This window comes from Phyllopteryx taeniolatus, chromosome 1 (assembly GCF_024500385.1).
Source record: "Phyllopteryx taeniolatus isolate TA_2022b chromosome 1, UOR_Ptae_1.2, whole genome shotgun sequence".
Lineage (NCBI taxonomy): Eukaryota > Metazoa > Chordata > Actinopteri > Syngnathiformes > Syngnathidae > Phyllopteryx > Phyllopteryx taeniolatus.
In genome coordinates, this window is record NC_084502.1 from 23,157,260 (window position 1) to 23,182,377 (window position 25,118).

Genomic DNA, 25,118 nt, shown 5'->3' on the forward strand with positions numbered 1-25,118 from the left:
CGGTGATACAGAAATGATTGTGACTGCTAAAAACACATTCCTCATATTCACTACAGTAATAAACAATATGTCCAATTCTTTGAGCCTGTTTGTGGGGCCCCTCTTTACAAAGCAGCACATACAACATACAACAAGGATATTTAATCTAAAAGTTAAAATTGGACTAGCATGTTAATATCAGTTTCCTTGGACAAATGAGACAGTGAGGTGACAATGTAGTTCTTTTGGAAATAGATGTAATAAAGATTTATTGATTTTTGTCTTTCCAAAAAAAAAAAAAAAAAGTTTCATGAATATTGTTTTTAAAAGGTGGAAACTCCAGAACTGCAATGGTTGCTGCCCTCAGTCCTGCTGATATCAATTATGATGAAACTCTCAGCACACTGCGGTAAGGTTCCCATCCGGTTGGACATGGTAAAAAAATAAGTCCAGATCATTAATATTCATTATTTGTGTTCATCTCTAGCTATGCTGATCGGGCAAAGAACATCAAATGCAATGCTGTCATTAATGAGGATCCCAACAATAAACTGGTGCGCGACCTTAAGGATGAAGTGGCTCGACTGAAGGAGCTGCTGCGTGCACAAGGACTAGGAGACATCCTGGACAGTAAGTGATACATCAACAACATTCCACACAGTGTGGGCCTCCTCTTCTCTTAACATTTCCTCTCTTGCACACATTGGTTCCATTGCCTTACAAACAAAAAGCTAAATGTAAATGTTTTTCAAAATAGTTTATGTATGTCACTTTTAGACAAATGGCATTTATAAAAAAAAAAAAAAAAAAAAAAAAAACTCAGTTTCACCTCTGTTGTGCCACATAGTTGCCCTAAAGGATAAATACCACGTTAATTTCCAATAAAAATACACGTTCAAGTTGTTTTATCCATTTATTTAACAACTTCACCTAACAGCACGGTCACTCCCGCCCAAAAAACAACTCCGCACACAATCAAGACGTAATCACTCGGCGCTCCCTCGTAAACGGTTGATGATTGCCGTAAAAAAACAGAATAAGTCCACAAAGAAATGTAACTTAACAGTCTCCACTCTTTTTAAAATAAAAAAATGTAAATAAAAACACACATGCAACTGAAGTTTAGCATTCGGTGTGCATGTTTTTGAAATATAATATTCTATACTAAATAGTCATTATTATTATTATTTTTTAAACATTACCAATTTTAACGGTCATTGTTTTTTGTTTCTGTAGCAGTCATTCTTCTAGCTTCCACTTTCTATCCTTCATCACTTTCAGAAACAGTTAGCGAGAAACTCCTTTTTTTGTCAGACAATCTGTCAGCTGTTGACTTGTTGGATCCTTTAGCTTTGGTTTAGTTCTTTTATGCCAATTATTTCTAGTCTCAGTCGTTTCTCTTGTTACAGATTCGGTTGACTTTATGGCATTCACTCGGGAGTAGTTGTCTGTGACAATATCACTGGTAATATATCTCCAGTGACTTCCCCTGGTGAGTTCAGATAAGAGGGAAGACAGAAATATGGCATTATCAATTCCGTCAGCGAGAGCAAGTGTCTCTCCTGCCATTGTGCTCCAAACCACTCTCCTGATCTTCTTCAATTGCCAGCAAACAGGTGAAAATGTCCCTTCCTCCCCCATCAGCACAATGAGATGTCTACCTTGTGTTCCACCGTCAGGTAGGTTTCCCATTGAAGCATCACTGAAGACAGCAAGCTTCAAGGAATCATCATCTCCTAAATTCTAGGATGAAATTTTAGGGTGACACGTACTGACTTTAGTTTCTTTAGTACTTTATTTGCTTCATGTAAAGTTTGCACAGTGGCTTGTTTTAAGGTGGATGCAAGAATACATGTATTAAGCATGGTTTCTGGCCTACTTTGTCTGGCCACCCATAGCGGCTGACCTATCTTTGATCTCAGCTTCAGTCTCGCAGTCTGTGAGAGGGGAATGACGCTCAAAGCTTTTGATGGGTCCATGACAATAGGTTGAATAGTCTGTATGTATCCATTCTGTTGCATCTCCACTCCTCCTTTCACAGTGGTGAAGTTCATACCCACATAACAAAAGCAATCATGTTCCTCACGTCGCACCTGGAAAGCAGTTTTGAGGTAGGGAATAATTGTTGTGGCAAGAATGTGAGAGGCACCCCAGATGAAGTCATCCGCATGACAAACGAGGATGCCAATTACACAGCAGTGTCCATCCAATCAGTAGAAAACAGCAGGCTCTACTTGTGACATTGTGGCCCCTGTTTTCAGCAGTGTGGATTTGACTTTATTGTGCCAGTAGAGGGAAGCATCAGCTAGTCCATAGACACATATATTTAGCGTCCATACTTTTCTATTACATTTGAGTTCAGGAGGAGGATGAAGATAAATGTCCCGACACAGCTCTGCACCCTGAAGAAAACCTGTCAAAAATGTCCATGGAGTGCAGCATCCATTGTCTCTGCTAGATAACTGGCATAAGTAACTTTAGGGACTCTGACGAGCACATAGGAGAGTCTTTTGGAAGATCTGCAACATTATACTCCTCAAAACCCTGAGCTACTAGATGGGCTTTGGGTACGATTCCATCAGGTCTTACCTTTAGTGTACACACCCACCTGGTGGACACCTGTTTTTGACCAACATCTTCTACCTCTTCAAACACCCCATTTTCTTCCAGTTACTAATGTCATCACGTTTTGCATTGTCAGCTGTGACCAGCACATCATTATCATGCATGTCAGAAAAATACTTCGTCAATGTCCAGAGTCTCAACATGAAGATTTGCCACCTGACTCAGATCAGATGAGTTATCAGGTTGTGAGTACTGTAGATTGTACCAGTTCTTGTATTGTCCGGTAGCCTTTCCAGCTTGGCCCATCACTCTAGCTGTATGAAAAACACCAGTCTTTGTCCCAATAATTGATTGTTTGTCCTGTTTTCAGTGTAATGGAGCCTCCCGCTCTTACATCCAGTGGCTGTGGATAATCCTGATGATAATCCTCCGCATTGTCTGCATCATTGGCTTTGTGAATATTAGTATCTTCAGCCTTGTCATTCTCTTCAGATTGCTGACGATCTATATAGCACCTGCTACTTCACAGGAGTCAGCATCAGCCTTTCTTTTCCTTGAGTGATGTCCTTTTATAAAACACTTTGTTCCCAGTTTCATACTTGTCATCGTTTGAGCGGAGTTGCTTTCTAAGAGCGCACTGTATTCTTTCTGAGCGTTCTGCTTTAGTGAGTGCTTTCCTTGCAGTGTGTAATGTGGTTATGTTGGCCCACCCATGCACTGATAGTAGTGCCTTCCAAGGCAGGTGGCTTGTCAACTAGAACTGAAGGAAGATTGGGAATATGTCCAAAAACCAACTGGTACGGACTGAAGCCATGTACATTTTGCATTGTGTTCTTTGCCATGAGTGCCCAATCCATCGCTGTTCCCCAGTCACATCTGTTGTCCAATTTAACTTTCAGCAGTATTTCCGTGAGTGTTTGGTTTTGGCGCTCAAGCAAACCATTACTCCATGAACAGTAGCCAGCACTGGTCTTTATCTCAATATTGAAATTTTCAGCCATGTCTCTGATTTCATCGTTATTAAATTCCCCTCCGTTATCACTGAAAGGTCAGTCCGGCGGGCTATGGACACTAATCCAGGAATGAATGAAGTGTTACACTATCACGTTTGGCTTCTTGGAAGTGACAGTGCTACCTGTGCTGAAACGGGTGAAATGATCAATAATATGAAGGTACCACACATTTGATTCGACAGCCCCAATTCAAATGAAGTTGGGACGTTGTGTTAAACATAAATAAAAACAGAATACAATGATTTGCAAATCATGTTCAACCTATATTTAATTTAATACACTACAAAGACAAGATATTTCATGTTCAAACTGATAAACTTTATTGTTTTTAGCAAATAATCATTAACTTGGAATTTTATGGCTGCAACACGTTCCAAAAAAGCTGGGACAGGGTCATGTTTACCACTGTTTACATCACCTTTTCTTTTAACAACATTCAATAAACGTTTGGGAACTGAGGACTCTAATTGTTGAAGCTTTGTAGGTGGAATTCTTTCCCATTCTTGCTTGACGTACAGCTTCAGCTGTTCAACAGTCCTGGGTCTCCGTTGTCGTATTTTACGCTTCATAATGGGAGACAGGTCTGGACTGCAGGCAGGTCAGTCTTGTACTCGCACTCTTTTACTACGAAGCCACGCTGTTGTAACACGTGCAGAATGTACTTTGGCATTGTCTTGCTGAAATAAGCAGGGGTGTCCATGAAAAAGACGTTGCTTGGATGGCAGCAATGTTTCTCCAAAACCTGTATGTACCTTTCAGCATTATGGTGCCTTCACAGATGTGTAAGTTACCCATGCCATTGGCACTAACACAGCCCCATCCCATCACAGATGCTGGCTTTTGAACCTTGCGTCCATAACAGTCCGGATGGTTCTTTTCCTTTTTGGCCCGGAGAACACGACGTCCACAATTTCCAAAAACAATTTGAAATGTGGACTCGTCGGACCACAGAACACCTTTCCACTCAGTCCATCGTAGATGAACCGGCGGCGTTTCTGGGTGTTGTTGATTAATGGCTTTTGCTTTGCATAGTAGAGTTTCAAGTTGCACATATGGATGTATTGCCAAACTGTATTTACTCACATTGGTTTTCTGAAGTGTTCCTGAGCCCATCCTTTACACATTTTTGATGCAGTGCCGCCTGAGGGTTCGAAGGTCACGGGCATTCAATGTTGGTTTTCGGCCTTGCCGCTTACATGCAGTGATTTCTCCAGATTCTCTGAACCTTTTGATGATATTATGGACCGTAGATGATGAAATCCCTAAATTCCTTGCAATTGTACGTTCACGAACATTGTCCTTAAACTGTTTGACTATTTTCTCACACACTTGTTCACAAAGAGGTGAACCTCGCCCCATCTTTGCTTGTGAATGACTGAGCAATTCAGGGAAGCTCCTTTTATACCCAATCATGGCACCCACCTGTTCCCAATTAGCCTGTTCACCTGTGGGATGTTCCAAACAGGTCTTTGATGAGCATTCCTCAACTTTCTCAGTCTTTTTTGCCACTTGTCCCAGCTTTTTTGGAACGTGTTCCAGCCATAAAATTCTAAGTTAATGATTATTTGCGAAAAACAATAAAGTTAATCAGTTTGAACATTAAATATCTTGTCTTTGTAGTGTATTCAATTAAATATAGGTTGAACATGATTTGCAAATCATTGTATTGTTTTATTTATATTTAACACAACATCCCAACTTCATTGGAATTGGGGTTGTACAAAAAAGAAAGAAAAGTCTTTGCATAGAGAGGAAAAGGTACAAGTCTTACGAGTTGTCACCCCTTTCTGAAGTCGAAGGAAAACAATCACCTCTGTTATACAGAAGTGAGAGAGGCAGAGAAGCTAAGGAAAGTAAAACAATTATCCTTGTCCAGCTGCACTCAATTTATCTTTGTTGAAAAACAGCTAGCTAGTAGTCATAAAATGGCTGGGAATTATCAGGACGCACAAAACGGCCGAAAAACAGCCAGCAGTCACAACATGGAACAATAAAGCATGTGAAGGTTGTATAAAACTAATAGAAGTAATATTTGGTATACATAAAGCATACATTTTCCAACTCAGCTCCCCCCTTTTGATTATATTAAATAATCTATTATTAATCATAGAAAAGGAAAATTAATAAACATTATTATATCCTAACTACCTAAAAGTTAACATTAAACGTTAATCAAAATAATATAACAGTGTTACATGTATTTCCTCAACTTTCTTTTTTTTTTTTTTTTTTTTTTTTTTTGCTGCTTTTTTGGGAATGTGTTGCAGCCATGAAATTCCAAGTTAATGATTATTATAAAGTTTATCAGTTTGAACATTAAATATCTTATCTTTGTAGTGTATTCAGTGAAATATAGGTTGAACATGATTTGCAAATCATTGTAGTCTGTTTTTATTTATGTTTAACACAACGTCCCAACTTCATTGGAATTGGGGTTGTATATATAGACACTTAGGTTCTTGATTCCAAAACTTGACAGGTACAAATGGGCCTACAGTAATTTGCTAATTCCTGACTACATTTAACTAGACCCTTGTCGCCATTTTTTTTGTCATCATCGTCTTCTCATCGTTCTCATTCTGCTCAGTAAATAATGTCTAAAACCTATTCCTCCAATTCTTCTGGATTTTGAACTCTGACCCCTTTTCTCCTTTTCCTGCTTCCCCCCAGTTGATCCTCTGGGGGATGATTGCCCAGGAAGTGGAATCAAATGTTTGTATATGTCTGGTTGTCATGCACTGTTTTCGCTGTTTGCTATATAGTAGTTAAGATAACATTGCTTTATGACCCATGTTAGCTCTATATTGAAACTAGGGCTGGGCGATGTAATTTTTCTTTCTTTCAATTTGTCAGAAATGTAAGCATTTATAGCAACCAAAAATTAAAGAACACAACAACAAAAACAAAAACATAAATTTTAATGAAGAGTATATATTTACAATGTATATAGCACCATAATTTGAAACAAAACGATGCTGTGTTTTTTCTCCTTTTTCTAATAGTGTGTAGATTAAGGATGGGAATTTCAAAAATGGCAAGATGGACTACAGTATGTGGATTTAACAATGACTTCATCAGTTGATATTTTTTAAAGCATGTGCAGCCATCTAGTGTACTCCGTTTGAACACAATAAGTAAAAGAGGCAATTACCGTATTTTTGCGACCATAAGGCGCACCGTATTAAAAGGCGCAGTCTCAGTTACGGGGTCTATTTCTGTATTTAACACATACATAAGGCACACCGTATTATTGGGTGCAGGCATGGCAGAACATACGCTAGCTTAAAACATACGGTAGCATGCATGCACGCTAAAACATACGCTAGCGTATGTTTTTAAAAAGGCAGCGGGAGCAAAACTGAGTTCGGTTGTACTTTATTGAAGTATTTAACAATGTATTCACGTTATTTTTTTTATCAGTCCTCATCCACAAATCCATCAAAGTCCTCATCTTCTGTATCCAAAATGAACAGCTGGGCAATTTCGCCATCAAACATGCCGGGTTCCCTCTCGTCATTGTCTGAGTCAGTCTCGTTGCTGGGGGGCTGTTCAGCAATGATGCCGGACAACAGTGAAAGCAGATACCTTAGCCCGGGGATACACTTGCGAACCATGGATTTGTTGATCTTGAATTCTCTCGCGGCTGCTCGACTCCCATGTTCATCCACGTAACTGATAGCTTGCAGTTTAAACTGTGCTTCGTAAGCATGTCTCTTCGTAGGTGACATTTTCGGGGTTCCTTAGCCAATATATACCTACTGGGGGCGTGCCTTTAGCGTCCTCTTTCACACGCACCCTTCCCCTTTTAACGTCCGCATGCTGTCCTCAGTCACGTCCGCCTCTCCTCTATATAAGGAGCGTGTCGGCAGGAAATGTTTCCAGTCAGTCAAGCGGAGCGCTCCTCAAAGTCACACAACAACATTTACAGATTTTGGAACTCGATGCACACATAAGGCGCGACGCATTATAAGGCGCCCCGTCCATTTTGGAGAAAATTTAAGACTTTTAAGTGGGCCTTATGGTCGTGAAAATACGGTATAATCCAAATCGACAACAGACTGAATTCTCAAAGATCACTTACTCTGTTATTATGTTCAGCCCTTTTGTTGAGATTGTGATGCTAGCTACCGTCCCAATTTCAACAGTATTGCTCAAGAAAGATACATTAACTTCAGCTGCCTTATTTTTTAGTTTCACAGCCATATCCTTTTAGCCCCAAATATGAATCAAAATCATGTTAAACCTTGGTTTTATGTAGACGGACAAACATTATTAATTATGTGAAATATTTATTTATTTATATAGCCATATCGCCCAGCCTTAATTAAAACTGCTACCAGCTTTGCATGTTAATGTGAAAAAGCTAGAGCTGAATAGAAATGCAAGGCTTCCCTCGCTGTACTGGTCCAGCCGTGGTTAGCATGCTATCAGGTTAGTATGTGCTTGTGTTGATTAAATAGATTAATTACAGGGCCCCTAATGATCATTAAGAGTGTCCCTCTTTTAGGCTAGTCCCCCATATGCATAAGCAACAGCATCATTTTCATGCAATGTCATCCTACAACTCATTGTTTCTCACTTCTTATTTGGCAGCTGTCTTTCTTTGTATTTATTTTCTTGCTAATCGTCCACTGCAGGTGACAGTGCTCAAAGCTTTAGAATGCCACTGCTCAGTTGTCAAACTGAGGTTCAGAGCTTCAGACCAAAAGGTGCATTAAATACAAATTCTATGTAGCCTGATCAAAGTCCACTAACCTAGAGTGAATAGTTGGTTTGATAGTGTGCCCTATGCTGTATTCCTAACACTTCTTCCTTCATACCCCTTTATTGTACTTCATAACCCTTTATTGTACTAACATTCTGTTTACATTTTAAAGGGATATAAAAAAAACATTATTTGGGTCTTATGACCGCTAAACGGCGACACGGTGGAAGACTGGTTAGCACACCTGCCTCACAGTTCTGGGAACGGGGGTTCAAATCCCGGCCCCGCCTGTGTGGAGTTTGCATGTTCTCCCCGTGCCTGCGTGGTTTTCTCCGGGTACTCTGGTTTCCTCCCACGTCCCAAAAACATACGTGATAGATTGATTGAAGACTCTAAATTGGCCGTAGGTGTGAATGTGAGTGCAAATGGTTGTTTGTTTATATGTGCCCTGCGATTAGCTGGTGACCAGTTCAGGGTGTACCCCGCCTCTCGCCCGAAGATAGCTGGGATAGGCTTCAGCACACCCGCGACCCTAGTGAGGAATAGCGGTACAGAAAATGGATGGATGGATGGACTGCTAAACTCCTCCAAAAAAGTTGTGTAGTTAATATGTGGTCTTTGATGCAAAAGTATTTATCATCTAATATATAAAGACAATGTAAAGGGTTTATTTTCTCTTGGTTATATATTTACTTTTGGATGGATTGCTGTGCTTCTGGCATGATGTGGATGAAAGACCAGGTTTAGTGTGTGTGTGTGTGTGTGTGTGTGTGTGTGTGTGAGTGAGATGAGCTGCGGACTGAACCTTGGCAGCATGTCATCAAATGTCATTTAGGACCATCTTGCTGTACCAATCTGGCGCCCACATTGATACAGGGATAGCAGTTTTCCCACAGACAAATATGAGTGCAGTAACAGTTGTACAGAGGCAGATGGAGATACAGAGGTTATTGACTCTCTTTACATGAAGTAAAAGCAGCTGGAGGAAGTAATAGACCCTACCTGGAGTGAAAACTGCTTCTCTGTAGCCCACATTATAATGAGTGCTTGTCTTAACCCGTTGGTACAATGTGTGTCTCACATTGGTCTTCCTTCCTTTTGTCCCCCCCTTCCTCTCTCCTGATTTTGTATTTCATTCCTTTCATTTAATGTTTTATCACCCCTCCATCCTGTCCTGGCCCACTTTTCTCTCTGTTGTCGTTCTCTCTCTTCCCTCTTGCTGTTGGCTCAGACCTTAAAGACATTCAGAACAATAAGAGTAGATACTTGATAGCCTCAGAGAACCAACGCCCTGGCCATTTCTTCACAGCCCCCATTGGTTCTCTGACAGCCTCTCCATCCTCTGGCTCACTGTGCAGCCAGGTGGCCCTGCAGTCGGCCACCAGCATCCAGGAGCGCATCATGTCCACTCCCGGTGGAGAGGAAGCTATTGAAAGACTCAAGGTAAAGTTGGCCTGTGTGGGTTACATCATGCCACTGAAGTCTTTAATTCAAAGAGGATTGTTTTTGCTTCATTTATTGAATAAACATACACTTAAAATGCTTTTTTTGTTTGTGGGATAGACCTTTTTGGATAAAATAAATGTTATGTATATGTGTATCTTTGATTTTGTATACACAATCTATCGTCTGTCTTAAACAATAAGTTTACACAATGTAAATTTCACTCAGATCATATGTTAACAATTATTTTATGTAATTTCAAATCACCAGTAACCTAATTTGGGCGCCAATCTAATTCTCCTTATATGACTGAGTAGCTGACTGTTGATTCAGTAGTGCAACCAACCAATCATTAGAAGCTGCAGTTACCATGACAACCACAGTGCCCACACTGTCTCATTGAATGACGTCAAGTCCAAACGCAGATATGGAGGAAAGTGGACAGAAATAGCTCCTGAGTAATTCCAGTTTAGCCCCATGAGTGAGGCACAGACTAGTCAAAGGCAACACATGTTTATTTTAGTTATCCCATCGCTTTCCCTTGTGATCCATATGTAAACATGACATATAGAAATACAAGTTAAACAGATGAGTGTATAAAGTTTTCCTCAACAAAACCAGAAAAACAGACGGTTTACGACTACGGCGTTCACGCTTTCATTTTTCTGTTTTAGGAATCTGAAAAGATCATTGCTGAGCTCAATGAAACCTGGGAAGAGAAGCTGCGTAAGACTGAGGCAATCCGCATGGAGAGGTGATTATCACAGGCGCATTACCAGTCTGTCCACCGACTGAAGCATGCTGAGCTCTATTGAATCTTTGGTGCCCTTATTCTCAAAATATCATGCACATGATCACATCTCATCCATTATCGCCAATAGATACAAGTTAATCATCATTTACAGTGTGTATTCCGTTTGCCACAGTGGAACACGTACAAATACAGATTTTAGAACGCTCTGTGCCTTCTCTGCAGGGAGGCATTACTTGCAGAGATGGGCGTGGCAATCCGTGAAGATGGTGGCACTTTGGGGGTGTTCTCCCCTAAAAAGGTAGGTACACATGTAGACACAGGCTGTGGCATATATTTTAAGATGAGATTTTTTTTTATTCACTCCCCTCCACCTTCGCTTCCTCTTTTGTGTTGTCATGTGTTACTGTGTTCTGCAAGAAAGGTTCTTGTCCATGCACCATCTTAGATTGGCTCTTATTATCTTAACTTTTATTATTTTGGCTTTGTCCTCACGTTTGATAATTTGCCTCCATGTATTCAGCTCAGCCGTGAAAGTCCATTTGATGAACAGTTTGAATCTTTTCCTACCAAGAAGGTTCGTTCAGTCATGTTGGCAGAAAAGTTATATTCCTTAGTAATCCCCTTAGTAAGAGTAATTGATTACTGTCCTCCCCCCACTTTGTATGCTGTAGATTGTAGACTCCACCCCAAAAATCTTATTGCCTTTGATACCTTCAAGATTAAATTTCACATAAACTAGTTTGAAGATCCCTATTTCCACTGCACTGTACCTATTCATGTCAACATGGCTCTACACGCTATTAAGGTTTTTCATTGACAAAAACATGTACTATGAAGTACTATTTCCAGTACTTGGTCAGCCAGGGGTCCAAGCTCGCCGAGTCGATATGATATGCGTGATGTAAACCACCGCTGCTTGCTTTTATGTTGAAATTGGGCATTTGGCCCCATTGCAACATTTGAGGAAACACCGCTCGAAATGACAAAAATGAAACACACACTTACTGTAGGTTACATTACTGCTGTGCCTTAGCTGTGGAAGATGCAGTATTATACCCTGTAGTCTCCACTTTCCTGCAGTGGTTGTTGTTTGCCTGCCCGCAGTCTTATCTTAAATAAAATTGGCTTCCTTATTGTGGCCAGTGGCCAGATTCTGAGAAGTTTTACTCCTTCGTACTTGAGGTGGTCAATGTGGTCAGGTTTTGCAGTCTCTCACATAACTATTTTGAAGTGGAAAACCGGTCACCCCAAATCGAGGCGAGTAGAATAGAGTTGCCGTGTAGTGGAAAAGCCCTTGTCTTGACTTTCCTTTTACCTGCTTTTGTGACTTGTGAACAAAAGTCATAGTTAAAGAGCCATCCTCTGCAGTTAATATTGAGTTGTTGATTCCCCATTTTTGTTCACATTTATTTGTCTTCATTCTTTTTTTCCCCTCATTCACTGCTGCTCCATTGGTTAGCATTTCAATGAGAAGCCTTGTGATCTCTATACAGACTTTAATGGGGTCTTCTCCCCAAAGAAGGTTGGTTGTTTTACAGAGAACTGTGTTGTGGTAGCAGAGATTAAATCAGACAGTAGGAAAATGTATTTACAATAGTCCTTTATATACATTGTTTGATAGAAAACTGGGCCCACTTTATTTACATTACCCGATTTTATTTTTCTGTATTTTCATACTGTATTATAGTTAACCATATCCTTGTCATGTTCCTCCTGTAGACTCCTCACCTTGTTAACTTGAACGAAGATCCTCTCATGTCTGAGTGTCTACTATACTACATCAAAGACGGAATTACAAGGTAAATTAAACTTCATGTATGTCTTTGCTGAAGAAAACTTGAAGAAAAAAATAATAATAAAATACTTGCCCAGTCTAAAATAAAGGGCAGCCATAATACATACTGCCTTCTACTTTTGCTAGTATTCCATAAACGGTGTGTAACGTTGTTGCTGCACGTTTCATATTTCCTCTTTTGAACTAACCACGTTAGAGCGATTTCGCGCCTTCTCTAATGCCACTTAATAGATCTAACATTCTTGTGTATCTTTCTGCACTTAAACTGTGATATTCTTGCTACAAAAAAGGCTAATGGAAACTATAAAAATCTTTTCCCTGACGTGATACCCTTTTTTCTTCATCTTTTGGCTCATCCGCTAAGTTAATTTGAAATTAGTGTTGAAGCACTAAAAACATACACACAGATAAATCAACCTTTGGTATACAACCCCAATTCCAATGAAGTTGAGATGTTGTGTTAAACATAAATAAAAACAGAATACAATGATTTGCAAATCATGTTCAACCTATATTTAATTGAATGCACTACAAAGACAAGATATTTAATGTTCAAACTGATAAACTTTATTGTTTTTTAGCAAATAATCATTAACTTGGAATTTTATGGCTGCAATACGTTCCAAAAAAGCTGGGACAAGTGGAAAAAAGACTGACTGAGAAAGTTGAGGAATGCTCATCAAACACTTGTTTGGAACATCCCATAGGTGAACAGGCTAATTGGGAACAGGTGGGTGCCATGATTGGGTATAAAAGGAGCTTCCCTGAATTGCTCAGTCATTCACAAACAAAGATGGGGCGAGGTTCACCTCTTTGTGAACAAGTGCGTGAGAAAATAGTTGAACAGTTTAAGGACAACGTACAATTGCAAGGAATTTAGGGATTTCATCATCTACAGTCCATAATATCATCAAAAAGGTTCAGAGAATCTGGAGAAATCACTGCATGTAATCGGCAAGGCCGAAAATCAACATTCCATGCCTGTGACCTTCGATCCCTCAGGCGGCACTGCATCAAAAACCGACATCAATGTGTAAAGGATATCACCACATTGGCTCAGGAACACTTCAGAAAACCAATGTGAGTAAATACAGTTCGGCGCTACATCCGTAAGTGCAACTTGAAACTCCATTAATCAACAACACCCAGAAATGCCGCCGGCTTCTCTGGGCCCGAGCTCATCTAAGATGGACTGATGAAAAGTAGAAAAGTGTTCTGTGGTCCGACGAGTCCACATTTCAAATTGTTTTTGGAAATTGTGGACATCGTGTCTTCTGGGCCATTGAGGAAAAGAACCATCCGGACTGTCATGGACACAAAGTTCAAAAGCCAGCAGCTGTGATGGTATGGGGCTGCGTTAGTGCCAATGGCATGGGTAACTTACACATCTGTGAAGGCACCATTAATGCTGAAAGGTACATACAGGTTTTGGAGAAACATTGCTGCCATCCAAGCACACTGTCTTTTACATGGACGCCCCTGCTTCAACAATTAGTGTCCTCCTTTCCCAAATGTGTATTCAATGTTGTTAAAAGAAAAGGTGATGTAACACAGTGGTAAACATGACCCTGTCCCAACTTTATTGGAATGTGTTGTAGCCATAAAATTCACCTGTGGGATGTTCCAAACAAGTGTTTGATGAGCATTCCTCAACTTTCTCAGTCTTTTTTGCCACTTGTCCCAGCTTTTTTGGAACGTATTGCAGCCATAAAATTCCAAGTTAATGATTATTTGCTAAAAACAATAAAGTTTTATCAGTTTGAACATTAAATATCTTGTCTTTGTAGTGTATACAATTAAATATAGGTCGAACATGATTTGCAAATCATTGTATTCTGTTTTTATTTATGTTTAACACAACGTCCCAACTTCCATTGGAATTGGGGTTATACTATTGAACAGGTAGATAAAGGTCCCATTAATGTCTGGTGCAGACTTTTTGTTGGTGCAATGCAAGAGAATTAAAATTGGCCTCTGTAATGGTTTCAGGGTGGGACAGGCTGATGCTGAAAGGCGGCAGGATATCGTTTTAAGTGGTGCTCATATCAAGGAGGAGCACTGTATTTTCCATAGTGAGAGGAATGCCAGTGGAGATGGTAAGACACCATGTTATTTAATTGTGCTATTTGTATAGTTTAATAACGTTTTATTGAATGATAATAATCCCTTCCTATCATAAATCAAATGTAAAAGCAGATGCCAGTTACTGCAAAATCAGCACTATTATCTATGGATAAAATGTATTCATTAATATGGATTTCTAGCAAAGAAAATACAGATTGAGTTCCTAATTATTGCTTGGTGTGTTTCTGCTGAAGTTGTCGTCATGCTTGTGCCCTGTGAGGGATCAGAGACTTACGTCAACGGCAAGCGTGTTGAGGACTCTATTCAGCTGCGTTCAGGTATGTTAATTTAAATGGACCAGTCTCAATTTAAAAAAAAAAAAATATTCAACTGACATGAAAGATCAAACAACAGAAGCGCTAAATCAAGCAATTTCACTCTTTTCCCTGCTCATTTCTCCGACTTGAACTCTTTTAGGAAACCGTATTATTATGGGAAAGAACCACGTGTTCCGCTTCAACCACCCCGAACAAGCTAGGGCGGAAAGGGAGAAAACACCATCGGCCGAGACCCCTGTAGAGCCAGTGGACTGGACCTTCGCTCAGAGAGAGCTGCTGGAGAAACAGGGCATTGACATGAAACAGGAGATGGAGAAAAGGTGACACTTGAAATTAAATGGAAACCATGTACGGAACTGTATAATGTATTTTTCCAAGCTGACGGTCTTTTTGGATAGGCTCACTGAGATGGAAATCCTATACAAAAAGGAGAAGGAAGAAGCAGACCAACTTCTTGAGCAGCAGAGACTGGTGAGTTCAAAGCAGCTTGTTTTCCTACAAACTTACAACTGAGTTTGAGTGTTATTTTTTTGTTTTTGTTTTTACAATTGGCTTGTTGTTTTACAGTTGTAGCAAGTGACTGCTACGGGTGATGAACCATAATGTTTAGGATGGTTTCTGTGTGCTAGTTGTCACAGATATAGGCAGTTTTTTGAGTGATACAGCTAAATTGTAATTTTTATGCAAGAGTTTTGAATCGTTTGTAGTCAATTTCCATTGGCCCATTTAAATTGCTGAGTACTAATTCTCACACTGAGCTATGTGTGTGTGCGCCAGTGCATGTCTGTTTTTCTTGCATGGAAGATTCCTTTTGAAGCAGATGATCTTTTAAATGATGTTCTCTAGCAACTTGAAGGGGTGAGAATTAGATTGTGAAGCTTTCTCCTCTTTCCAAAACCCGTTGGTCATTTCTCTTCTATATTCTATAGTGCATTTGAATCTTGCAAAACAGCAGGTATCAAGTAGGGATGGGCATTTGACAAAATTTCCTTGATTTAAGGGGAAAATTCATAATCATTTAAATGATTATTTGTTATTTTTTGTTACTCTTTTTTTTTTTTTTTTTTTTTTTTAACCAGAAGGAGAATCTCTCTCTGAGTGTTCTGGTGCTGTTTTAATGTGTGTTGCGTTGAACAGTTTAATGCTGCCTTTCAGACTTAAACCAGAGCAGAGGTCTGCGTGGATGTAGCTCAACTTTTTATAGCATACGTCTTGTCCTTCTTTCAGACATCAAGCTAGTTAAGCGCCTATACTGGTTTCTGTGGACTCTATTTGACCGTGATTCCATCCAGAACCCATTAATCAGCAATCAATTTTACACAATCCACCAAATTCTTAATGGTCAGTTAATCAAATAATCATCTATCATGTCCATCCCTAGTCTTAAGTGTGTTAGAATTTGATAATTTTTTTTAAAAAGGACTACCAGAATCCAAGCATAGTTCTATAAATGGAGGCTGCTTTTGCACGGTTCATGTTAATTGCATGTATTCTTAACTCACTCAGTGCTGGCTCTGGACAGGGTTCGCTGTTGAGCTCGTTGACCTTCAGCTGGCTGTAAATTTGCTTTGACTAGACTAGATTCCTTATTCTTGATTTTCATCTCTTCAATGCAGTTGCTGACATGTACACTGCATTCTGAGAGCAAAAACTCTTGCTGTAGTTTTTGGCAGTGACAATGTGGTTTCTCATTGACTTCTTTGACCCACTGTGTTCGCGAATGTGACGCCTGTGTTAGCGCAGTGAGGGCGCACCTCACTCACAATGTTATCACTGCTCACAGCTGAATTAGTGAAACACAAACCTACAGTATCATCTCAGAGCAACAGGTGTTAAAGTCAAAACTCCCAGCGACAGAACTTTTCTATTACAGTTCTGTTATTCACAGATTTTAAGGTGACCAAAACCTAAGGCATCTATATTTAGTGGTTGTGATCTGTAATGTTCTTTGTCTACCAAAATGAGAAACTGCGTTACCTTTCCAACTAACCTTTCTTGTTTGTAGTGGATTAACACCTTCACCACAGTCTGTCCTCTGTCTTCTGGCTTTCTGATCAGCTGCAAGTACACACTCTTCTAACTCTCAGCTAATACTAAAGACACTCAAAACCTCTGGACTGAACGGGGAGAGCTTCCAAATCCGAGAACCTGTATGCATGCCTGCCGCAAGTAGCATGTTTGGGACCCAACTTTCCAATTATGAAGAGGAATTTGACAAAACGATACGCTTCACTTGGCAGCTTTTGTCCTTTGTTGATATTTCCTTGCTCATCGTGACAGGCATCATCAACATAGACTTTTAATATCAATATGCAATGTTGGGAGCAATATTATTAAACCTTGCAGCAAAGCTTGATAGCACATCTCTTAAGCTGTCAAATTCATTTAAATAGTTTCATGTCAAATTATCCATCTTTTCACCATAAGATCTAAAAAAAAGACAGACAAGGAAGTCATTGGAAGCCACTATTGTGTTGTTTTTTTCTTGTCGATATAATTTCATTGTCCACTGGGAATGGTATGGTGCATGTTGACATACTGTACATCTGGTAATGTTATGATGTATGCAAAATATTTAGACATCGTTCATCTGCATTAGTCCCCCTCAATTTTGACCATGAAAATGTAGTGAGTTAAAGTACTTCCATTTGAAGTTCCCATGTTGCATATTCATACATTTGTATTCATCTTTATTTAAAAAGCATCCTTCATCCTTTCTTTGATTTCCCATTGTAATTTCTCCTTTTTGGGGTGGGGGCATTTGGTTTGTTTCCTGTGTTGTTCTCTCAAGGATGGCGACTCTGATAGTGGGGATGACTCAGATAAGAGGTCTTGCGAGGAGAGCTGGAGACTGATCACCTCATTGAGGGAAAAGCTGCCCCCCAGCAAACTACAAACCATAGTGAAAAAGTGTGGATTACCCAGCAGCGGTAAGAGAAGAGAGCCCGTGAAAATGTATCAGATCCCTCAACGGCGCCGTATCACCAAGGACTGCAAGTGGGTGACCATCTCGGACCTGAAGATCCAGGCAGTCAAAGAAATCTGCTATGAGGTAGCGCTCAATGATTTCCGCCACACACGTCAGGAAATCGAAGCGTTGGCCATCGTGAAGATGAAGGAGCTTTGTGCCAGCTACAGCAAGAAGGACCCCAATGAGCGGGACTCGTGGAGGGCAGTGTCTCGGGATGTTTGGGACACCGTAGGGGTTGGTGATGAGCGTATTGAGGATGTCATCACCAATGGGTCTCGAGCAGGTGGGGTTGTTATGGATGAGCTGAAGGTGCACATTGATAAGCTGGAGGACATCTTGCAGGAGGTCAAGAAACAGAACAACATGAAGGATGAGGAGATCCGTGCTCTCAGGAATAAGATGGTGAAAATGGAAAAAGTCCTTCCACTCATCACCCCCGAGGGTCAAGAGAGACATCCCAGTACAGACCCTCCTTCTAGCACAGTGAGTACACCAAGCCCTCAACCGCCTGTGTCTGAAATATCTGATGCGGAGAATGGAGAGACCCAAGCAGGTCAAAGCACAGGAGATGATTCAACCCTAAAACGAGGCCAAGTGCGTTGGATACGTCAAGAGCAGCTACACCTTAAGAGCCTCCAACAGCAAGATATCACCAAGCACCTCCGCTGGCATACTGGACCCCACCGATTTATACCCCCAGAAGACCGCAAGCTACGTTTCCCCTTTAAAAGTAACCCCAAACACCGCAACTCGTGGAGCCCTGGTACCCATATCATTATTACAGATGAGAAGGTAATTGAGCTAAAAGTGCCAAAAGAAGCTGTAGAAGAAGAAGACGCTGAAAGCCAGGATGCTGATGTACAGTCTCAGGAAAAGATAGCTGCTTCCGTCATAGAAGTCACTCCCCCGTTGCCAAGTCCATCAGTCCAGCGCCGAAACAAACATTTTGAGCACGGAATAAATCAAGGTCAGAGACTTAATTATAGGAATAACCACCATCAACAGCCACATGAAAGAGGCCGCAGCAACTCATTGATCCTCCGCCAGCGGCCCTCAGGTTCGACAGAGCATGTGCAGCAGCCTGAAGCCAACCGGAGGCACACGCAGGTCTTCTACCAGCCCCGCCACTATCCTAACCAGCCTTCATACCTCCAACCCCGGCTCCAGCAGCCATGCCACTATAATAGCACAATGTATATCGAGGGCAGCTTGAGTGGCTACCAGCAGTACCATCACCCTGAGCATGCTAACCAGCCAATCAACTTTCAGCCACCTCCTCGGATCCGAAGGCAAATGTCAGCTCCCAATTTGAAAGCCAGCAGAGAGACAGTGGTTTAGAAATTGAAGTGAGACCTTTTCAGTCGGCAAAAACATTACAGATCACAACTGAGTATAAAAAGACTGTTGTCGGTTGATCCAAAAGTATATGTATTATAAAAATTAAATTGTATCACTGATATAACATATGCTGTTTTATCACAATATGCATGCCATCCTCACTGTTCATTTTTCATCCAATCATGTTTTGATTTGCCAAATGTATTCTGGTTGAATTTCAGCTTTTACATATTTGGCTTTTACTTGTTGTTTTTATTTTTATTTTAGCCACTTCATTATGCACACAAAGATGTGTCCATTTTTTTGCTGTAGTACACACTTTGGAAACAAAAATTGTGAATCTTAGGATTGGAAGTAAATGTTTGACTCAATGTTGTGAATGCCATTGAACCTCAGTTTGAATAAATGATGCATTTTTAGCATTTTTAACATTTTAACATTGTAAATGGAATTGCTTAATGCACTATTCCGCTTTTGTGGCTGCTTATAAAAAATGGTCAATGAAAGTAGAATTTAGAAAAGTGGCCTTTTCATGAGTCATTTACAGTCATTGTGTTTTACAACTGTTATATTATGTAGGTATAGTTCTATATGCTTAGTATGTTGCTTGATTTAAAGTGTTTGGATGGATATTGTCAAAGACCTGCCTTAAAGTGTTGGAGGGAAGACCGTATTGAACGTGTGTTGATACAGTTTAAATCACACACAACGTATAACCAACTATCAGTTACTCAATGAAAACTACCCCACGGTTTTAACTAGTGCCTGTTTTATAAGCGGTTAGTCTGCCTATCAATGCCTTTATGCTACTTAAAACCAGAATCTGTAGTTATTTTGTTTCAATACTGTATGGCCTTAATATCATTGAAGAAAAATCCAAGACACTGTGCATAATGGGAGACTTTGACAATTAATCTTTTTACATTTCTGTACTTTTTCTTGCCCATGCTGTAATGAAAATGGTATGATATAGCAGTGGCTTATGCAACATGTAGTCTCCCCGTCCTGTGCTGACTATCTTTTACGTGCTACAACTTAAATGGCTCATAAATGTTTAATTAAAGATTGCTTATTTAATGTTTTCACTGGTGCACATGGCAGCCAGGTAAGCTGGAAAGTACAGTATACACAATCCAATGTACAGTGTACTGTTCTTTTGAAATATACTGTACATGTATGTATGCGTTAAGTGTAATTTCAAAGCGTCTGGTGTACATCTGCTGTTTGAGTTTGCGTAATCAAAGTGCCTCATGGTGCTCATGCACAAAACTGTGTTCAAGTATTTTGTGACATGCGACATGCCTATTGGAACCATATTGTTCACGGGGTTTGAAAAAAATACTGTATTGACATCTTGTGTTGCCACATGTTTATTACTGCAATAAATTGATAAGCTCCACACATGCATTTCTTATAAATGGGAGTTATACTGCATATTTGTACAGCCAAAAAGCGTATGCAAATGCATCTTTCATTTGCAATACCACGCTTGTGATAGATCTTGTCACATGCAGTCATCGATCTACAACCGATGCAAGTTATGACGTGGGCTCAACATCTTGGCTGCAGTAGAGTACAATATGTTTAGCAAAAGAAAATCACCTGTCTCTTCTCCACAGAGGCCAAAATAGCAAGAAAAGACATGCGGTAATTCTTGTAAAATAAATATGGGAATGGGGAGGAGAGCTGATGACATGGTATGCGATGTTCGGTTGTCCCATTCCACCGTCCTTAAGCAGCTGCATAAGAGGTGGCAGTCAGTGCAAAGCATCACTCCAACTTCAAATCAAAATTGGTGTAATACTAATTAGTTGCTACAAAACGTGGTCAACGACAAATGCTTTAACTGTTAAATTGACCCCACATAACCAGAATGCAGTACTCTTGGGCTTGTTGTTTGTGTTGAATTTGGTGAAATTCTTTAATTCCACCAACACCTAATTCCTTATTCAGTATTTAGCAATCATTAAACTGTCTTTAGTTGTTTGGATTACCATCTTAAATCCCAAGTTAAATATATTTTGCGCCAATGTATCAATAATACATCACAGAATGCATCGTCATGTCACAGTGTTAATGTTTTTCTTTTCTTTTATTGTATAGCTATTATTATTATTAAAGATGTAAAATATTAAGGCAGTGAATCATGGGCTACATCTCTGCCAAAGAAAGACTTCAGTAAATGTTGGACTATGCTAGAATGTGTAGTTTGTTGGTAGGATGTCAGCAGGGAGGTCAAATACAAATGACAAGGCTGCATTGTCTTCCCTCAAGACACTGAACAAAGACGATGAGGTCACCAGGACTGGAGGAAGTGATGCGCTCATGATGATGATGATGATGATGATGGCGCCCCTCATTGGATTACAGCAGATTTATGCTTCTACAGGACCTCACGTCTTTTCCTCCGGCCATTGTTCGCTCAATACACAATTGTTTTAAAAAAAACTTAGTATCTAATTGCTAATATGGCCTATAGCTGTAGTTGTGACCACTAGATGAGTTCTACAGGTGATGTGGCTGATCCAAATTTGTCTATGTGCTCTTTCCTCTTCACTGTGCATGTCCAGGTATATGAGAGCAAACTGCAGGAACTTCAGAAACAGGTTGAGACTCGTTCTCTGGTCGCTGAAACGCCAGATGAGGAAGAGCTAGAGGAGGAGGAGGAAGAAGAAGGTTTGTATAAGGAATATTTACTTTGATTGTTTTTCCAATTCCGTTGAAGTCGTACATTATAAAATAAATCTCTTTCATGTATTAGTTCACACTGTTGCAGGTCTTGTAAATTCCACATCACCACTGAATTCACTTGGAATAATATATACAGTACTTCCAGTGGGTTATAACATTTTTTTTAAATATATGTATAGTGCTGTGTTTAAATTAAATATGCAAATACTCTAGAATAGACCAGGCAACAAGTTTTCCTTATTTGGAAAAGTCTGTTTACGATAGGTTTTACATTTTCATAATAGATCAATTCTGCTGGATAGCACGATGTGCTAGTGGCTAGCATGTCTGCATCACAGTTCTGAGGTCTGTGGTTCAAATATCAGCATTCCAGTGAAGAGTTTGCATGTTCTGCCTGTGTTTGAGTGGGTTTTCTCTGGGTAGTCTGGCTTCCTCTCACATTCCCAAAGTCTGTATGTTAGGTTATTGGAAGACTTAAATTGTTCCTAGGTATGAATGTGAGTGTGAATCGTTGATTTTCTATATGTGGCTGTGATGGAGTCCAGTGTGTCCCCTGTTAGTTGGAAAAGACACCAGCAGACCTGTGACACTAATGAGTAGTATAAAAGAAAATGGAGGGATGGATGGATCACAAAGGGACCTTTCTTGACACACTCGCTTCTCGTGGGACATGACAATTTGGGGGGGGGGAAAACATTCCACCAGATGTATTTTCTAGACTTCCTGGCAGCCTTCTTAATGCATGCATTGTCTCCTGGCGTCCCACAGTTCCGTGGACTGAGCATGAGTTCAACATGGCCCAGTGGGCCTTCAGGAAATGGCGGTTCCACCAGTTCACATCGCTCCGTGATCAGCTGTGGGGGAACGCCGTCTACCTGAAGGAGGCCAATGCCATCAGTGTGGAGCTAAAGAAGAAAGTAAGTAAAAAGTAAAGTAAAAAGTAATCTTCCTTTTTAAAGAAGATTTCAAAGATTACGGTAAATGAAAAGGCAGTAGTGATGCTAAAGATGGATAACTGTCCTCCAATACGTCATTCCCTGTGTATACAATATACAATCGATGGTTTAAAGATGGACCACTTCACATTTATGATAACATACAAGTCAGTCCTTTAAATCTTCAGGGTTTGAGAAAATAAATTTGCCAAAAATTTGCCACTCTCTCATCAGGAGTCCAGTATGAGTGGGTTTTCATGTCCTTTTGAAGGCGATAAATGATTGATAGTGAACATAGCTTGTGTACCCCAAAGACCTTTTTCATAGACTGTATTACATACAGTAAGTAATTTATATCCACTGGTTTTAATTGGTCTCTTTCATACTCCCTTCATGGCAAAGTGCCTCATCGGAGGCATAAACCAGGATTTATTCACCTGCCCCTTTCAAACAGAATTTGCCAAATTGGTACGTTGCTGTGCACTGCACACACTTTTAAGATCCATGTTTACCACCACGCCATCTTTCAGGTCCAGTTCCAGTTCGTCTTATTGACGGACACCCTGTACTCACCTCTGCCGCCGGAGCTCTTACCACCGGAACCAGAAAAAGAGTGTGACTTCAGGCCTTTCCCTCGCACAGTGGTGGCTGTGGAGGTTCAAGACCTGAAGAATGGAGCCACACACTACTGGTCCCTTGAGAAACTCAAGTAATGACTGTCCCGCACTGACCTAGCTTTAGTAAGTTTTGCTTATTAATAAATCCTCTATCTTCTCACTATTATACAGGCAACGTCTGGACCAGATGAGGGAGATGTATGACCGTGCAGGAGAATTGGCTTCTACGCATCAGGAGGACTGCGGGGAAGGCACTCTGACTGGAACTGACCCCTTCTATGATCGCTTCCATTGGTTTAAGCTTGTGGGGAGGTATGTAAACCACAGGAAAATACATACATACACCTTAGGTATTCATCTTTTGATTTACAATTGTTGACCTCATCTGAAGTGATACATTTTGTGTTTGTGGCCATTTATTTCACTGTGCCAGTCTTAGTGATCCCTTTGTTTTAAATGCATCCAATCGTTTTCTTGAATCACAGTTTTTATTTGTGTTACAAGGTTACCTTGTTTTTCCAAATGTGTCAATGATATCCATGTTTCACCATTTATGTTTGTGTTTCTCATTAAAACTTACTCTGCATTTATTTTCCATGTTTTGTCCATGGACAAGTATTGTTCTCTTTGGTGTTTTAGATTTCCTTTCATTCCTCATGTGGTACATTCATTTGACCTTATGTCTTTATTTATACATTGTCATTTTAGTTACCATTTATGTCACTTAATGTTTTTCTTTTGTCATTTTGATGTAAAACGTACCTCATACAAAAGCATGGTAAAATATAATGCTGTGTGCTATTTTGTATTTGCTCCTCTGTCAGACACCATACATGAAAAGGTTTAGTTATTTATCCCACCGAAATATCCGTATTTCATACTAGTGCTGTCTGCACTTGTAATAATACCCCTTCTTTATGAAATCAAAGCAGTTAAATTTGTGACATTGCAGAAAGTTCTCATGTTGGTGGAAGGAGGAAATGTTTATTATTGGAATTAGAATACAATAATTGTGTATATGATATTGATGTTTGATTACGTGGCACATTTAAATGCCCTTATGACTCAGCTCTCAGCGGTACCAATAGGCTGCATATGTATATTACATTATCACTGGGTTTTGCTTGGTGCCAATATTCCCATACCCCTCACCTCTCAGCTCCCCCATCTTCAATGGTTGCGTAAATGAGCATCTGGCCGACCGCACGCCCTCGCCCACCTTCTCCACCACCGACTCCGAAATCACCGAGCTGGCGGACGAGCGCCAGAGCGAGATGTCTGACTTGATGGACGACGAGGCATTCGTCGATGACACCAGCTCAGACGCCGGCACGGAGGAGGGCTCGGATATCTTCAACGATGGCCAGGACCCCTTCTATGACCGCTCCCCCTGGTTCATCCTGGTGGGAAGGTTGGTGACTGGGGGTGGCTTTTCCATGAGATGCAAACGCAGGCTAGCACAGCACTCAGGATGCTTGCTTCTTTGGTTAGATGATATGGTTACGGTTAGGTTTACGGTAGGTGAAGGAACAATGCCATATAATCAAAGCAGGCCATTTCAGACAAACATTTTAAAAAGCTGCAACAAAGGAGTTGATACTCTTGGATTGCTTTAAATATTTATCTGAATGTATTATCTGAAGAACCCTTCTCATCTAGTGGTTGCAGAATAGTTTCAGATGGCATTCATAGCAATTTGCAGTGATTAATTAAATATGTGTGGCTGAGATGAAATATTAGTCACACCACTCAAGCCTGCTTTGCAAGACTTGCTTTTCATCGACAGTAAAAAGCCACCATCCTTTTCTCTTCCCTCCCCCGCCTCCCACTGTGATGTCATTGCTTGCCACCATGGTAACACTGAGTATTAACTCTCATCGGTTGATCACACGTCTGTAATTTTGTTTTTT

General features: G+C 40.3%; 1 protein-coding gene across 26 annotated transcripts in view; it reads left to right on the forward strand.

The window, feature by feature from the left end:
• kif1b (kinesin family member 1B) overlaps positions 1-25,118 on the forward strand; it is an 86,421-nt gene that overhangs the window by 37,491 nt on the left and 23,812 nt on the right. For 6 of the 26 annotated variants that reach the window (XM_061781745.1, XM_061781736.1, XM_061781761.1 and 3 more), the window contains 19 exons: positions 310-388; positions 467-609; positions 6,228-6,269; positions 8,195-8,266; positions 9,494-9,705; positions 10,380-10,459; positions 10,682-10,757; positions 10,980-11,033; positions 11,919-11,981; positions 12,179-12,258; positions 14,244-14,350; positions 14,573-14,656; positions 14,796-14,976; positions 15,055-15,127; positions 21,536-21,641; positions 22,425-22,573; positions 23,122-23,300; positions 23,380-23,520; positions 24,368-24,619. In XM_061781745.1, coding sequence (XP_061637729.1) covers positions 310-388; positions 467-609; positions 6,228-6,269; positions 8,195-8,266; positions 9,494-9,705; positions 10,380-10,459; positions 10,682-10,757; positions 10,980-11,033; positions 11,919-11,981; positions 12,179-12,258; positions 14,244-14,350; positions 14,573-14,656; positions 14,796-14,976; positions 15,055-15,127; positions 21,536-21,641; positions 22,425-22,573; positions 23,122-23,300; positions 23,380-23,520; positions 24,368-24,619 — 2,173 coding nt within the window. Of the gene's footprint in view, positions 1-309; positions 389-466; positions 610-6,227; positions 6,270-8,194; positions 8,267-9,493; positions 9,706-10,379; positions 10,460-10,681; positions 10,758-10,979; positions 11,034-11,918; positions 11,982-12,178; positions 12,259-14,243; positions 14,351-14,572; positions 14,657-14,795; positions 14,977-15,054; positions 15,128-17,447; positions 20,365-21,535; positions 21,642-22,424; positions 22,574-23,121; positions 23,301-23,379; positions 23,521-24,367; positions 24,620-25,118 lie in introns of those variants that run through there. The other 20 variants (XM_061781797.1, XM_061781935.1, XM_061781851.1 and 17 more) reach the window with 14 other exon arrangements.